This window comes from Lissotriton vulgaris, chromosome 1_1 (assembly GCF_964263255.1).
Source record: "Lissotriton vulgaris chromosome 1_1, aLisVul1.2, whole genome shotgun sequence".
Classification (NCBI taxonomy): Eukaryota; Metazoa; Chordata; class Amphibia; order Caudata; family Salamandridae; genus Lissotriton; species Lissotriton vulgaris.
In genome coordinates, this window is record NC_141685.1 from 1,424,074,287 (window position 1) to 1,424,090,457 (window position 16,171).

Sequence of the window (16,171 nt, forward strand, 5' to 3'; positions counted from 1 at the left end):
TCAAATATAAGTTTTGCAAGCCGAGACTCAAACATTGGTTCACACTTTGTGGTAAATTTAGAAAGGCTTTGACAAAGCAGTGCAAATTGAAAAGATACATTTTTTTAAAGTGCCAAATGGTAACTCTTACAATTAAAAAAAAGACTATGTCTAGAATTTAGACATCTAAATGCTCGCCTGCTGTACCATTAAGAACAATTTATGTAACTGTCCATCAGAACAAAGTTTAATATTCTTTTCCAGAATAGGTATTTTTCCTTGCTTGAATAATTCCCTGTTGTCGGGCTAGGAATTCGTTATTTCATGATAGCATTTATGAGTATTAACATGACCATAAGAATTTTTTTATTTTATTTAGCAGCATGGTCTGAATGAAACTTGCCTTAGAATAACCCCCAGGCGTCAGACTGGACCTGAAAATTATTTCAACAACTATGTCGTTTCCCACCTCCAGACTACGGCCGACCTTCTGCATTCGCTGGGGTTCTCCATCATCGTGCCAAAGTCACACCTGCCTCTCCCTCAGAAGCTCCTTTTGATTGGAGCAGTTCTGGATACGACACAGTTTCGGGTCTATCGTCCCGAACTTCGAGTCCAGGATATTCGGGCTATGATTCCAATCTTTCAGCCTCTATCCCTTTTTTCGGTCAGGATGACCCTCAGGCTACTCGGCCTGATGGCCTCCTGCATCCTGCTGGTGGATCATGCCAAATAGCATATGCGGGCTCTGCAGTGGGACCAGAAGTTACAGTGGGCACAGCATCAGAGGCACCTGTCCGATAGCGTCCAGATCTCGGAGGGCACTGCACACCAACTGCATTGGTGGCTCACTCACCAGGATTGGGTCGACAGCAGATCCCTCTCCCTTCCTCAAACAGACTTTACGGTGGTGACCGCTGCATCACTTCTGGGATGGGGCGGCCACATGGGGGAGGCGGAGATCAGAGGCCTCTGGTCTCCGGCTGAGTCTGGGGTCCACATCAACCTTCTGGAGCTTCGAGCAATTAGTCTTGCACTAAAGGCATTCCTTGCCTCTGTCCTGGAAAGAGTAGAGCAGGTGTTCATGTACAACACCACAGCCATGTGGTACTGCAACAAACAGGGCAGAGTGGGGTTGTGGACCCTATGTCAAGAGGCCCTCCGCCTCTGGGCATGGCTGGAACATCAGGGCATATCCCTGGTGGTTCAACACCTGTCAGGTTCCCTGAACGCCAGGGCGGACAAACTCAGGTGCATGATGGATTACGAATGGCGTCTTCCCTCGGATGTGGTGCAAGGACTCTTTCAACGGTGGAGGAAGTCTTGGTTAGATCTATTCTCCACCGAAGAGAACGCGCAATGTCAGCAATTCTGCGCTTTGAAATTTCCAAGGCCGCATTCGCTAGGCAACACTTTTCGTCGTGAGTGGAGTTGTGGTCTTCTATACGCCTTTCCCTGTCTTCTGTCGTAGCAGCAGGGGACGCTCCTCCACTTGAACCTCTTTGTGTGGAGATTGAGCAGCAGCAGCACTTAACGTCATTTGACCTACCTCCCAATGTCTGCAATGTTATCTTGGCAGTCTGGGGTCCTTCCACTAAGACGGTATATGCCTGCTGAGGGAACAAATTTTCCTTTCTGGTGGCCATCACCTCTGCCCGGTGGGTGAGTGAGCTAAAATCTCTTTCTTCCAAGCCTCCCTTTCTGGCAGTCCATTCAGACAATGTCGTCCTTAGAACTAGACCTTCCTTTCTTCCCAGGGTGGTTACTTCTTTCTACATTGGCCAAACCATCACTTTACTCCCCTTCTTTCCGCCTCCGCAACCTTCGAAGGAGTAAGGTAAGCACCACAGTCTGGATCCAAAATGTGCGCTTTCCTTCTACTTGGATCGCACCAAACCATTCCGGGTGGACGACCATTTCTTTGTTGGATACGTGGGGGCTAAGAGAGGTCAAGCCGTGCACAAACGGACCATCTCCAGGTGGGTCGTTCTGTGCATCAAAGCCTGCTATTCTTTGGCAGAGAAGGAGCCTTATGTTGGGCTGCGCACCCATTCCACCAGGGCAACGGCAGCTACTACTGCATTGGGACGAGGAGTCCCTCTAAATGACATCTGTCAGGTAGCTACGTGGGCATCGCTGCACACGTTCACCAAACACTACTGCCTGAACAGTCAAGTCCGGACAGACCGCTTCTTTGGCCGTTCCGTTCTCCAGGACTTTAGGTGTGAACTTGGTTCTCAGACCCACCTCTGGGGTTGGTATTGCTGGGGTATCTATTCTAAGGTAAGGAATCGATATCTAATTGTTTCTTTCAGATGAACAAGCTACTTACCTCCAGTAACAATATATCTGTAAGAAACATAGGTTAGTTATAGATTCCTCCACGCCCCACCAATCCTCCCCGTTCTGCGAACTGATTTCTAGGGTTAAGGACTTCCTTTCAGGGCCCTAGTTTTGCGCACCAGTGGTCAGTGTCTTGCATGGCTCTTCGCTTCTGGCGTGGAATGTCGTGCACAGAACTGACGCCAACGCTCGAGGGCTGCATCTATGTACCTGCCGCAGAGTCATCCCGGTGACCACGGCGCTGCAGACGAACGTGGAGCCGACCGACACCAACTTTCGGCGCGCAGGGGTACTGCTGACGAAAAACTTTCTGGATCCAGTCTGACGCCTGGGGCTAATTCTAAGGTAAGGTATCTATAACTAACCTATGTTTCTTACAGATATATCGTTACCGAAGATCAGTAACTTGTTCTTCACTTCATTAGAAACTCCAAAGAGGTGTCCAAACCTCAACTTAGCTCTGTGCAGTTTCTTAATTCAGATAAGGGTTTTCTTTTTCCCAAGTGACTTCTGATTTCTAGGTCCGATTTGAACCCTGATGAGCTAGTGGAGATGTTTCTGGGTCTTCTAGATGAGGGATACCTTGGCTAATCCCCAAGGTAAGGAGAAAAGCAACCCTGTTTCACCTGCAGCTTATCTTAGCGGTGCACTGTCAGAACTTGTGAAAAAGGGAACTGATTGCTTGTTTGACACACATGATACTGTGTTGACAGAAGCAGTTCAAGACTCATAATTATTCAAATAACTTTATGCAATCCGTTGAAAAACAACATGAAGCTATGTAAACCATGAAAGCTCTTTCTTTCAGGGTTTTCTTGTAATTCCCATTCCAATGGATTTCTATTTTTGGGAGTTTTATATCGCGCAAACTCGACCCAAAGTTATCAGAGCGCTTTACATGAGCACCAGTTGTTACAGATGGACACATACATTTTGTTAGGCATGAGGAGATGAAGTGATTTGCCCAGAATCACAGGATGTTGAGTGTCCCTGCTGAGACTCAAATCTGGTTCCCCCAGCTTCGAGGTCGACTGCTGTAGCCGTAAGGCCACATTGACAGGTCTTTAAAAGGATCTTCCTTTATCAAAATAAAGCTTCACTTTTGCTCCTTCCCAGCAATAGATGTCTCTAAGCAACTTTAAGAGCTATCAGTATAGATCCATTCCTCTATTGCCCCAATAGTGTCACAATTAATTCCATCATCTCCTGCTGTGCAAAGACATCCTGAAGCATCATAGAGTTCTGTTATGGGTTACCACTCTACCCGTGCCTCACTTCTTGGTCGCCTCAGCAATGACACCGTTCCCCCCTAAACCACATATTCTTCAAAGAGTGGAGCATGTGACTGACATCATGAATGATGATAGAGTTCAGTCTGTAACTCATTCTATGATAGCCACCACTGTAGTACTTTATTATCCTCAATTTCTGAGATGTCCACCGCTTTGATTTTATGCAAATGCAGATCCTTACTGATGGCATCCCGGAGGACAATGCAATAATTCTTCTCAATTTTTTTTCTCTTTCACCACATTAGAGAGACTATAGTCACTCGTTTAGAGGCTCCTGCCATTTAGCCTGCTGTGACTTGGCTTGTTCATCTTTTATGCTAAAGTTTGCTTGGTGATCTTACATATCCTGCTCCCTTTAGGACTACAACCCAATGCACGCTTCAATAGGTATTTGAGGATACTTTGAGACCTATTGTGGAGTTCCTTATAGCAACATAAGTTTCTTAATCCAATCTCATTCTCTCATTTAATGGCTTCAAATTATCTCAGATCCCATCTACCTCTAAAGCGTCTTCCATAATCCAGTTGACTGACATCAGTCGTTCTTACACCCAGTCCTTTTGGAGGTCTTTGGATATGGGGCCAAACTCGCATCTTCATTAGTGTGTCAAAACTAGCCAGTCTGCCAAGCAGGGATGTAGGTTTTTCAGACCAAAATTGTGTAATACAAAAATGACAATCATTGACTGAAGCAGGTTTACTACTCTAGCCAAATGAATGGCCCCTATAAATGTCCGAAGATGTAGGCTGCTTACAACGTAGCTGTAAAAAGAGATTTAAAGGATGAGTTCTTGTTGAATGAATTGAATAATCCTTTCAAAACATGCGAAAAGTTTGTTAGATTATGGCCCATCAGACTTGTGTTAAAAGATGGAAAGAGCTACCATATATACAGGGATAACTGAAAAACCTAAAGCCATATTTAACTTAGGAGAGCAAATTTTTTAAGTATTGATACTTATCACAGAAATGGTTTGAGATTCTGAGAATCATGCAGTTGGCAAGCCTTGCCAGGGATCCAGGATACAAACATAATTTTGTTTTCTTCTTCGATATTAGATCATGCACCTTGTCCAAAAGGTACATCTAGAACCCCATTCAGTATTTTGTAGTTTTCTTACTAAGACGACGATACTGTCTGTGTTTTTCTTTTTTCTTTTTCCGAAGTGTACATATCAAGAACCACTTCCAGTATTGTGTGTATTACATAGAATACCTCACAGAATGCCATACATAACAGGTTGTGGTTTTCATGTATGTGTTGAAAACCACTTTGAGGGGGTGTTGGATCAATGGCAGGACTAGACAGATACCTTCTGAATACTGCCTCCTGTAGATTGCTCAATCAGTGAAGCAAGGTTATAGGATGTGACCTTTGACGAAATGAGAAAGAGAAAAAATTGATATTAAATGATTTTTTTTGTGTAAGCCCAGATTAGAGGAAGCCCTCATGATGAAACATTGCCTAAGAGAAACTGAGCAAAGCAGCCTGTTGGCTGCCAATCAGGTGGTAGTCTAAAATGGGCAGAAAATAAGTTACTGTTAATGATTATGTAGTGCATGCATGCAGCAATACCAGTCTGAATTTGTTTATTAAACTGTATACCAAGTGGACTGCAATACACCATGTTATGTGAGTTCCCACAAGTTTTTTTAATGAAAATTATGCAGAGGATATAACAGTTGTCATATAGGTCTTATTTACTATGCCACTCATTGTAGGTGCTAGACGTCAGCTATATACTGAAGCTTGCGGTTAAATAATTATAGGAAAGCATTATTTATTTTCTCTATTGAGAATATTTTAGAATATCGCGAGGGAAATTGTAATAACCTTGAATATCTAATGAAAACTGAACTTAAGCTGTGTTTGCCAGTGCACCTTGTGCATAGGATGTATTTGTATGTAATTATTCACCAACTAACCAATCTTAAATGTCTTGATTTCAGCAAGTTCCTAATGCACATAAAGATTGGGTATGTGCGCTTGCAAAAGTACCACACAGTCAAGTTCTTCTGAGTGGTTGCAGAGGAGGCATTTTAAAACTTTGGAATGTGGACTCCTTCTTGCCTATAGGAGAATTAAAGGCTCATGATAGTCCCATAAATGCTATCTGCACAAACTCAAATCAAATCTTCACAGCATCTGAGTAAGTATATGTGTTCTGATATGATTTTTCAAACTCTAAAATATGCTTTTTTGGTTTGACTATTAACAAAAGTCATGTAAACATTTTTCGTTTTCACTTAATTGTTTGCCTTTTTTTGTTTTATTAATGTTCCACACAATCCACAAAAACTTAATTTACTCAAGCATCTGAGGTTGAGACATAAAGAAGTCCAACAACTCTTTCCCCCATATTCACCGCTTCCCCCCAATACAGTTGATAGTAGTCATTTACATTATGAAGTAGTCTACATTGTGAAGTTACTCTTAGTCAACCAATTCTTAAGTCCAAATAAAGTCAATACAGCTGAAGAAAAAAATTGGGAATTCCTTGCACCATTATTTCATCTTAGTTATTCCCTCTTAGTCACCCACTACCATTCCATGTTATGACTTAATCACCAGAATGCCCCTTCCTGGATGCCACCCATGCCAAAGTCATGTCAGCTATGCCTCCTAGTTGTAACTTAATGTTTGCAATATATCTCAAGCCTATAGACCTTCCTCAATCCCTGGAGCCGCAGGGCCTTGCTGGGCCGTTGGAGGAATGTCCCACCTTTATAGTGCTATTTTAATGTTGTAAGGAATCAGATCCTGCTCATTTGGTGCTTTTGAGGCCACACATGTTTCCCCCATTTTACTCTTTTTCTAGGGTAGTTTGTTTAAGGGCGGCACATGCTTCTAGGGAAGGAGAACGGTGGGGGGAAAGAAAGGAGGGGGGAGGGAATCAGTTGGCCCAAGGGGCTTTGATTGTTGTTCTAACGTGTTATTCCTTTTCAGGTTGGCAAATTATTTATATTGGCTTCCACACTGTGCTTCCTTTAATTCCACTAACTATTCATGGTTTCTGGCAGGGTCCACTCGCATCGCTCACAATCTGCCATGGCTCCCCCTAAGCTAACTATTCTCTCCTGGAACATCAATGGCCTCCTAGACCAAATTAAACACTCCAAAGTACTATGGTACATTAAGTGGTGCAAACCAGCAGTTGTTTTATTATAGGAGACTCGCCATCTGGGCACCAGATGCGCCTTTCTTGGACGCTTTGGGGTATGACAGGGTTTTTCACTTCGGGTTTATACAGAGCTCCAGAGGTTTAGCCATACTGCTGCATAAATCATTTTCGCTAGTTGTTAGACATCATGCAGATTCTCAGGGGAGCTATGTGGGAGTTGAGTGCTGCTTGGAAGCTAGGCACTACAATTTCGTATCCTGCTTTGTCCCCCCCACTGCTATATTCTGACACTTCCATTGGGGGTTCACTGTCGTTGGTGGGGACTTTAACATAGTTCCTGACACCCAACTTGACGCCTCAACGAACCCCCATCCTAGCCGGCTCACTCGCTCGATGTGCTTGTCTTCCTGGGCTGACTCTATCCGTCTCTTTAATGTCTGGCACTCCTGGCATCCCGCTATGCGAGCCTACGTTCAGCACTCAGTGGCTCATGATGGAGAGTTGCGCACTGATTTGTTATGGTTACCAGCAGCGGACCTTCTCGCTGTTCAGTCAATACGCATCTTACTGCACAGCATCTCTGATCATGCCCCACTCTTTTTGGAATTGGGCATTCAACCCAGCATTTTCCGTCCAGCTTGGAGATTCAGTGCCTGGCACTTAAAGACTCCTGCATATGTCGCCTTGGTGGAAGGAGAATTACAAATCTTTTTTAGAATTAATGTGGGCTCAGTGTCATTGCCGGTTATGCTGTGAGCATCGTGTAAGCCCTGCTTGAGGGTTCATCTCAAGGGCTATGTACGCCGCTGTGAGGCAGAAGGATTTACACAGATTACTGACCTGGAGGGTCAGATATACTGCACTTGGAGGCTGACTATTTGGTTGTGACATAGATGAAACTCGTAGACTCCTGGCTGTAGCCCATACTGAATTGCAAACTATTTCCCTTGATGAAGCAAAACAATGCTGGAGGGCCTCCACACAAAGAGTGTACGACTTGCGATAAGTCAGGCACATTGCTATATTGGTTAGGGACCCGTGGCATATCTGATAGGGTGGTGCTCGTCCGGGCACATTCGGGAAGAACTATCTGATATTGCTCTTACTTTTGCTGATTTTTACAGAACGTTGTACTCTCTGCACCACCTGCCTTTACCATAGGTAACGAATCCCATTTTATATAGCATCCTGCTGCTGTCCATTCTGGGCTCCTTAACATGAGACTTGGACCGGGCCCTCACTGTTGAGGAAATAGACTCTGCTGTGTCAGCACTGCAGTCAGGGAAGATGGCAGGGCCAGTCGGCTACCCTATTGAATATTATAAATAATTGCAAGATATCCTGATCCTCCATTTAATACATTTCTACACAACCGGGATATAGCAGGGCTTCTTCCCCTCAGAGGCCGACTGTGCCACTATAGTGGGCCTTACTAAGTAAGGTCTTCCTAGAGACCAATGCTTGACTTAATGCCGTATTTCCTTTTTTAATGCTGATGTTAAGATCTATGTGAAGGCCTTGATGATGCACTTGGTTCATGCTCTACCCTATATTATTCATCCAGATCAGTGTGGATTTATGCCGAGCCGAAGCACACGCCACTACATTCGGAGGTTGCACTCTGCCTTATCCCGGATACAGGACCTAGATGGAAAGCTGTCCCTCTTGCTTGTAGATTTTACCAAGGCCTTTGATACGGTCTCTTGGGACTTCTTGGACAGGGTCCTGTCGCGGGCGGGGTTGGGAGATGCATTCTGTCGAATGGTCTGCCTCCTTTACTGCAGCCCTACTGCCCAGGTCTAGATGAACAGTGTTCTATCTCCTCCCTTTTCCATCCGAAGGGGTACGGTCCAGGGCTGTCTGCTTTCCCCATTGGTATTCGCTCTCACAATAGAACCTCTGGCGTGTCTTGTACTCTGTGACGCCCAAATAGGGGGCTGGCGGTGGGGGAATGGTTTTGAAGACCAAATTGCACTATATGCAGGCAACATTCTTCTGTTTTTGAAAGTCCCCCTCTCAGAACCCTGGTGTCTACAACTCCTAAATCTGTATGGTGATGCATCAGGTCTTTTGATTAACGAAGGCAAATCCAGTCTGGTGGAGGTAAAGGGGGTTACGATGGGGCAGCTTTAGTACCCGAATATTCACACTCAACGCAATTCTTTTAAATACCTGGGACTGCACATGTTCCACTCCCAGACCTAGCTTGGGCTCTCAATTATCAGGGACTTGCTCTAGTGGTCAACCGAGATTTCTACTGTTTGCCCGCCCTCCTACTAAATCTCCTAGCGCGCACCGCCCTATTCAAGATGGTGTGTTTACCACGCTATCTATTCATCTTAGAAAATTATCCCCACCCTATCCCTTGCAAACAATTCTGCTCCTTGACCTCAAAAATCACAAAATGTGCATGGGCAGGAGGTAGACACAAGGTAGCTGTCCCACTTTGATGTCTTGGACTGTCAGACATTTATCTTTATTATTTGGAAGCACATCTGGTTTCAATTAATTAGTGGATCTGATAGAGACTACTAGCCGCAGATTTCTTAATGTAGAATTATCCCCAGGCGTGAGACTAGATCCAGAAGCATTTTTTCCCAGCATCCCTGCGCTCCGGGACGACATCGCGCTACTCCGCCCTGACGTCCGTGCATGTGACGTCAGTGAGGTCACATAAGCCCCACCCCGGCACGCCTACATCAGTTTTTTTCCTTTTCCGCATACAACGCAGATCCGGAAGGTGCTCCTTGCCCGTTTATGGCCTTTACCTATCACTTGTTGCGTGTGTTTGTGTGTGGGTTTTAGGACGTGCTCGTTTTGTAGGCGCAAGATGGTGACGGATCCTCACCCCATCTGCATGTGGTGTTTGGAAGAACACCACAACTCCACTGATTGTGAGGCGTGCCAGCAGATGAAACCGAAGTCTCGGTAGGAGCTCAGGATGAAACTTTTTTCAGCTCGCATGTCCAGGTCGGTGTCAACCCCACGTCCGGCCCCTGCGGAGGGTTTCAGTGATCATCGCCTCCGTTTTCGACATCAGCCTTCTCCCAGGCCGCAAGAGCGTCGCTCACCTGTGGGTAAGTGTTGCAGTTTGTCTCTGAGGGCTGGTTCCCGGCCTGTTGGGGCGCGGGCTCTCCGCAGGTGGTGCGGCTCCGCGTGTCGTCCCTCTATCTGCCGTTTCTTGTGTGGGGCGTCTAGAGCCCAGATGGAGACATATGCGGTGGCTCTGCATGCCTTGCTATCTCCTCCTCTTCCTCCTCCTTCCCCTCCTGGGACGTGTGTGGATCCCTTACTGTGTGCGGGGCCCTCCGCGGCGTCACCGGCAGCTCCGGCCCTGGCGCCGACTGGCTCTGATCCAGGATCGGAGAATGTGGTGCCATTCGGGTGCGGCCCTTCGGGGCTCCCTCCTTCGGACCACGGCGCCTCTCGCCGCAAACTCATGCGGGAGCCCCTGTGGTGTCGCAGGAGGTCGCCGGTGCTCGGGTCGCATCCCCGAGTCCCCCCTCGGGACAGGTGGTGGCCTCGTCCGAGGTGACGCCGCTTAGGCGCCGCTGGCTACTGGCCCTGGCGGCGCCACAAGGGCTGGCAGAGGGCCCTTCTCGTCTTGTCACGGGCCGAGGCTGGAGGGGGACTCCCCGTCCTTCCCCGGGTCCCCCTCGCCCCTCCATGCAGGTGGCTGCCTAGTCGTAGGTCGGGTCGACGCCTTTCCGTCGCCGTTCCTTCGCCGCCCAGCCTCGGTCTTCTGCGCCAAGCGCAGTGGCGGAGGTCGTTCCGGTGTCTCCCCTGGCGTCGAACAACGATGTTCTGCCTCAGATTGCGGACTCTATGGCGCCAGGCAGACGTCCAGTCGTTGATTAGTCTTCGGAAGCCTCCTCTTCTCCAGAGGTTCGGAGATTGCTGGTTTCGTCCTCGCCGGAGACGGGCCGCCGCGTTCTGGCTTTTTCCCCGACATCGTCTAAGGACAGCTCCTCGCCATCACCGCAGCCGCGGTCTTCGCCGGAGGCGCTGCAAGTCCCCCACTCCTCGGTCCCTCTTCCTCCCTTCTGGACCTGGCTTGACTCCTGGGGGCGCAATATGTTTGCCTCTACCAGTGTGGCGATGAGGGCCCTTAACACTCTGTGTGTTTTGGCTAGGGCCACTTCTTCCTTGTAGGACTCGGCGGAGTCCCTTATGTCTGCTGCTTCTCAGGAGGGTGCCTGTGTTGATCTGCGGCACTACGTGTTGGATGGCCGGGAGATGGCGGTATTTATTCTGCGCTCCACTCTGGTCATCTCAGAGGTGCTTGGTCATGCCATGGCTTCTTCGATCGCACTTCATCGACATGCCTGGATTTGGGACAGTGTGTTCCCAGGGAACGTTTGAGAACGGCTGGTGGACCTTCCTTTCAATGGCGCTCTTTTGTTCCATGCCCCTGCGGACTCGCCATTCTAAGGTTCTTGGTGGAACTTTCTCCTCCTCCTACTCCTCTTTCCTCCCTCAGTGACCTGGGAGTTGATCTGAGTTTTGGGAGGTGTTCTTCAGTTGGGGCGGGTTGCCCCTGCGTTTCTGTGTGATTACTGTGCATTCCAGTCCTTTGGTTAGGACTGTGGTGCTATTGGCTGCTGGTCTGGCCCCCCTTTTTTGGTTGTGATTTTTTGCTTTTTACTGAGCTGTGCTGGCCCTGAGATTAGGCCTTCTGTTGTTCTTATTGGCTGATTGGCAAGCCGTATGCAGGTTCTCCGCAGGCCTTTTCTGTTTTCCTCTGCTGTGGAAAGATTTTCCTAAGAGGGTTCCCATGTCTTGGGACATAACATGCCCTATGTGGGGTTCCGGTAGCTATTCTATAGCTCTGTCATGTGCTGGGGAGGTGGGGTTGCCTTCGGGCCTCTGCTCTCCGTGGGGTCACGGTATGTTGTAGGTGCGTTCCTCTTGTTGAGGGTTTTGGAATGGCTCAAGCTGCACCCCGGGCTGTCCTTCTCCGGGGTCGCTGGGTTGCTGGATTGGTCTGGCCTGCTGTCTGCAGCTTTACGTCATAGCTCTGTCTGGTTCTGCTTCTTTTGTTGTTTGGGCCGTGCGTGTGGACTTCTCCCTTGGGGTGTGTCGGGGCCTTCTTGGCCTCTATCTTCAGCGTCTGGCTTGTTCTGGGTGCTCCGTTCCGTGCTGTTGTCTGCAGCGGGCTGGGCCTGGGGTGCCGACCTGCTGTTCTATTGCATCGCTGTGCCTTCTGGCACTTTAGTGGGACAGTCGTCCTTGCCCTGTCCGCTCCTTGAGGCTGGGGTGTGTTTGACCCTCTTCCAGTGGGTCCTGTCTTCAGTTCTCCCTTTCCTCCCTGGGGTTACGGTGGTTCTGGAGTTTCTTCAGTTTCTTGTGCCTACTCGGGTGCTGTCTGTCCCTGCGGGGTGTTGGGCGTTTTCGCCTGGGCGACCTCGGGCTCCGCCTGCCTTATTGCCGAAGGCACCATTCTGTCTTGTCCATTGCCTTCCGGCTGTGATAGGCTCAGCTGCCCTCTTCCCTGGATGTCCCGGGAAGGGAGGGGGGTGGGGGCTTGCTTTCACTCTACTTCTTTTTCTTGGAGTCTCTAGGCTGCTCCTATGTGCTCCTCTTACTTGCTTTGGCCTTTTGGCTCCTGGTGAAGATTCTTGATACCCTGTGTGGGTCGCTTTGTCCTTCTGTAGCCTTGCCCTCATTTTTCCTGCTGCTTGTCGGCGGGCGGCCTCTCTTCTTGTTTTTCTGCATCCCCTCTGAGGTTGGAGGTGTTCTGGGTACAGGTGTTCCCCTTGCCTGGTGGGACAAGGTTCTTTTCCCTGTCCGTTGGCCTCATCCCCTGGGGGGCTCTCTATTATGTCCAGGCTGGCGTGTTCCTCTTGCATGCCCTCCTCCCCCTTGGGTATGGCTAGGGTATCTATTCTACGTTTAGGAATCTGCGTCTAGTGGTCTCTATCAGATGTACGATTTACTTACCTTCGGTAAGGGTGTATCTGGTAGAGACGATTATGGCCGCAGATTCCTTCACGACCCACCCATCCTCCCTTCTACGAGGACCCTTGGCTTGGTCTTCTGCACTCGCCTCCCTTTGGGTGGCTATGTTTTCTGTGAGTGCCTTCTTTCGCTTTTTTTGGCAGACTGTTGCCCTGTTATTTGTTCCGAATCCTCCCGTTGGTCATTGGGGGATAGGTTTATAGGTGCTTCTGTGCCCTTACGCTCTGGCTGCTCCAGGTTGGGGCTGCCTTCACTAAGCATGGGCGAATTTTGCGAATTCGTAATACGCGAATTCGCAATCCGCAAAATTCGCTAATTTGCGCGAATTTGCGGATTGTTTTATTTTTGCGTGTTCGCGAGGCGCTTTGCGTGTTCGCGGGTGTTCGCGAGGCGCTTTGCGTTTTCGCGGGTTTTTTTTTTCCCTGGTTAATCACTGCCACCCTCTCGTTTTTTATGCCCATCTGCCCTCTGTACCACTCGTTTCTGTGCCCTTCTGCCCTCTGCCCCACTCATTTTTTGTCCCCTTCTGCCCTCTGTCCCACTTTTGTGCCCTTCTGCCCTCAGCCCCACTTAGAATGGCGCCGGCAAGCTGCCAGCGCCATTCTAAAATAGCTAGAAATAGCTTCAACAGGAAGCACTGATAGATAAAGTAAAGCAGGTGCTCCAGTTGAAGGTCAAATTCAGTTACACAATCATTAATCACCCCAAATTTGGGGTGATTAATGATTGTGTAACTGAATTATCTATTAGAGCTTCCCGTTGAAGCTGACTTTTGTAACCATTTTAGAATGGCTCTGGCAGCTTGCCGGCGCCATTCTAAAAGAGTTACAAAAGTCAGCTTGAACTTTTGACCCAATCCGTTCCGCTCGCGGATTTTGCGGGAAATTTGCGAATCTCGCGTTTTGCGAATTTACCGAAAATCCGCAAAATCCGCGAGCGGAACGGATTTTCCACCCATGCTTAGCCTTCACCCACCTCCCTGTCCTTCTCCCCCTTTCAGTGCTAGGGGTTCTGGCCCCTATGCTTTTCTGCTGCCCTCTAAGATTAGGTTGTTTGGCCCGGCCTCTGCCTTTGTTCCTTATGGGGGGTTGTCATCTTCTGCGCTGGGGCTGTTTTGGGGTTTGTCGTTCCTTGTTTGTTCCGGACTGGTTCCCTGTCATTGTTATTGATTGGGGTTGTAGTCCTGCTACATGTTATCAGGACATTTTTTCATATGTTCTTTGTCTCTAGGGGGGGGCTATTTCCGTACTGGCAGGGTTGCTGATCAGGGCGGTGCTCTGTTCTTTTCCCTGCCCTTAGGTGTTGCAGTGTCCGGCACTGCCCCTTCTGCGGTTGTTCCTCACCATTCCTTTTCTATATATCTACTCTTTAACACACTGTTCCTATACTGTTCCCATACTGTCACAGTTTTGTCTGATGGCGCCGCGTTGTGGCGCGAAAAGTTCTCCGAAGAAAACTGACGTAGGCACGCTAGGGTGGGGCTTATGTGACCTCGCTGACGTCACGTGCGCGAACAATGTCAGGGCGGAGTCGCATGATGTCGCCTCCCCGCGCACAGAGATGCTGGGCAAAAATGTTCCGGATCCAGTCTCACGCCTGGGTATAATTCTACGTTAAGGAATCTGCGGCTAGAATCGTCTCTACCAGATACACCGTTACCGAAGGTAAGTAACTCATACTTCATTGGGGTTTGGAATGCCCCGGCATATCACCTAGAAATCCATTCAGTGAGTCTCAGTGGTCTTGTGGATTTCTTGATGGGGCACGTCTGCCTTCAACCCTGCCTTTTTGTACACAGGTGTCTATTACCTGTTGCAGGGAAGCTCTCTGACTTACCCTTTGGGATCACCAGCTCACTGAGATGACACCTCTGTGGTAGGGTACCTTGCTCAATCACCTCTCTACTTTGGGATCGGATTTGGATCTCATATTTGGGAGATGAATATATATGGGGGGGGGGGGGGGGGGCACCTGATGCCTTTTCATGATCTGAAGGATCGCTGTGCACTGGCGAATTCACAGTTTTTCCATTTCCTTCAGTCACGACACGCCTTTCAAGCACATAGCCTCCCACACACCCCACTGCCTAAATACAACCCACTCGATGCCAAAACCTTCCCTGGGTGCCTGGGGAAGGGTGCCCACTGGTCATTCATGCCCCGGACGGCATTGAGCGCACTAGGCAGAGATGGCTTTCTTTGGTGGGGCGTTATATGGGAACGAGTGAAGGGAGGCATGTATGGCGCCCCGGGAATTGGTGATTGGAAAATGGGCCAATTCAATTATCTCCATGCAACTTGCCTCACTCCCCAGCACTTGCAGCACATTTCATCCACTGCCCAAGCCGCATGCATAAGATGTACACTAATGGCAGACTTTTTTCATGTAGTGTGGGACTGTCCTTCATGTAGCGTGGGACTGTCCGGATTTTGCGGCCCTTCTCGAACTAGATGGGTTGGGAACTGTCAGCCGTCCTGGGATGCCCTCTAGATCTAACTCCCCGTACTGTACTGTTGGGGCTGGTGGAGGAGTTGGGGGCCCGTGAGCATGTTTAGTAGCCAAAAGGGATGTAGCGCTCATGTGGAAACAGTGGAGGCTGCCATGATTGAGTGTTGGCATGGGGGTGGACTAGTGTGTGCATCAAGAGAAGCCTAATTTTGTTGCACGTGGTTTCCCCCAAAAACATGTACAGGTGTGGGGGAAGTAGTGTAGCTACTATGGTTTAGCGATGTGGTGTTACCATGCCAGGAAGATGCCCTATCCCATTGTAATACCTCATGCACATGTCTCTTTTCTTGGTATGGTGTTTGCCTTTCCGCAAAACGTTTAATAAAGTTGGTTATATATATATATTTTTTTTTTTTACAGTATATCTGTTATAGATTTACATGCTACAGTTTGCTATTATCTAGTGTTAAGTTTTGGAATATAGCAACTTGCCTTTCTTTCTGAAGCATTTTGCTCTCTATGTATAGATTGCACCAAGTAGGAGCACACTTATTGAGGCACCTATGCCAAGTCTATCTAGGTTCTTTTGAAGAGACATTTTGAGATGATGCAGAAGAGGCAGGGAAAATATTTTTATACGGGTGTCTTGTCGTGGTCGGTGTTTCTCAGGTGCATTACCCTAAAAAACCCACCTTCAGCAGGCAGCACAGATTCTGCATAATAGTGTACCAGAGTTTCGGCGTGGCCAGATGAGGGGAGGGAATTGGGGAGGGTTCTGTGGGAGGGAGATCTGGAGCGAGAGGATGGCATAACTTCATAACTTTTTCACAATCTTTACATTTGTATGCCTTCTCTTACGTTAATTAACGCTATGCCATGCATTCCTTTGGAAGGAAGACCAGGATGACAGTCCAGCAAGTCTTCTAGTGTTTTCCTAAGGATTATATCACACCAGCCTTAAAACTACGGAGATAAGTCTCTCAAGCCAGCTTTCACTGGAGTGAGTTGTGTTCCATGAAAGGCTAGGCT

General features: G+C 48.3%; 1 protein-coding gene across 7 annotated transcripts in view; it reads left to right on the plus strand.

The window, feature by feature from the left end:
• Positions 1 to 16,171, plus strand: part of KIF21A (kinesin family member 21A) — an 863,983-nt gene that overhangs the window by 808,307 nt on the left and 39,505 nt on the right. For all 7 annotated transcript variants that reach the window (XM_086967225.1, XM_086967228.1, XM_086967231.1 and 4 more), the window contains one exon: positions 5,565 to 5,764. In XM_086967225.1, coding sequence (XP_086823351.1) covers positions 5,565 to 5,764 — 200 coding nt within the window. The remainder of the gene's footprint in view (positions 1 to 5,564; positions 5,765 to 16,171) is intronic.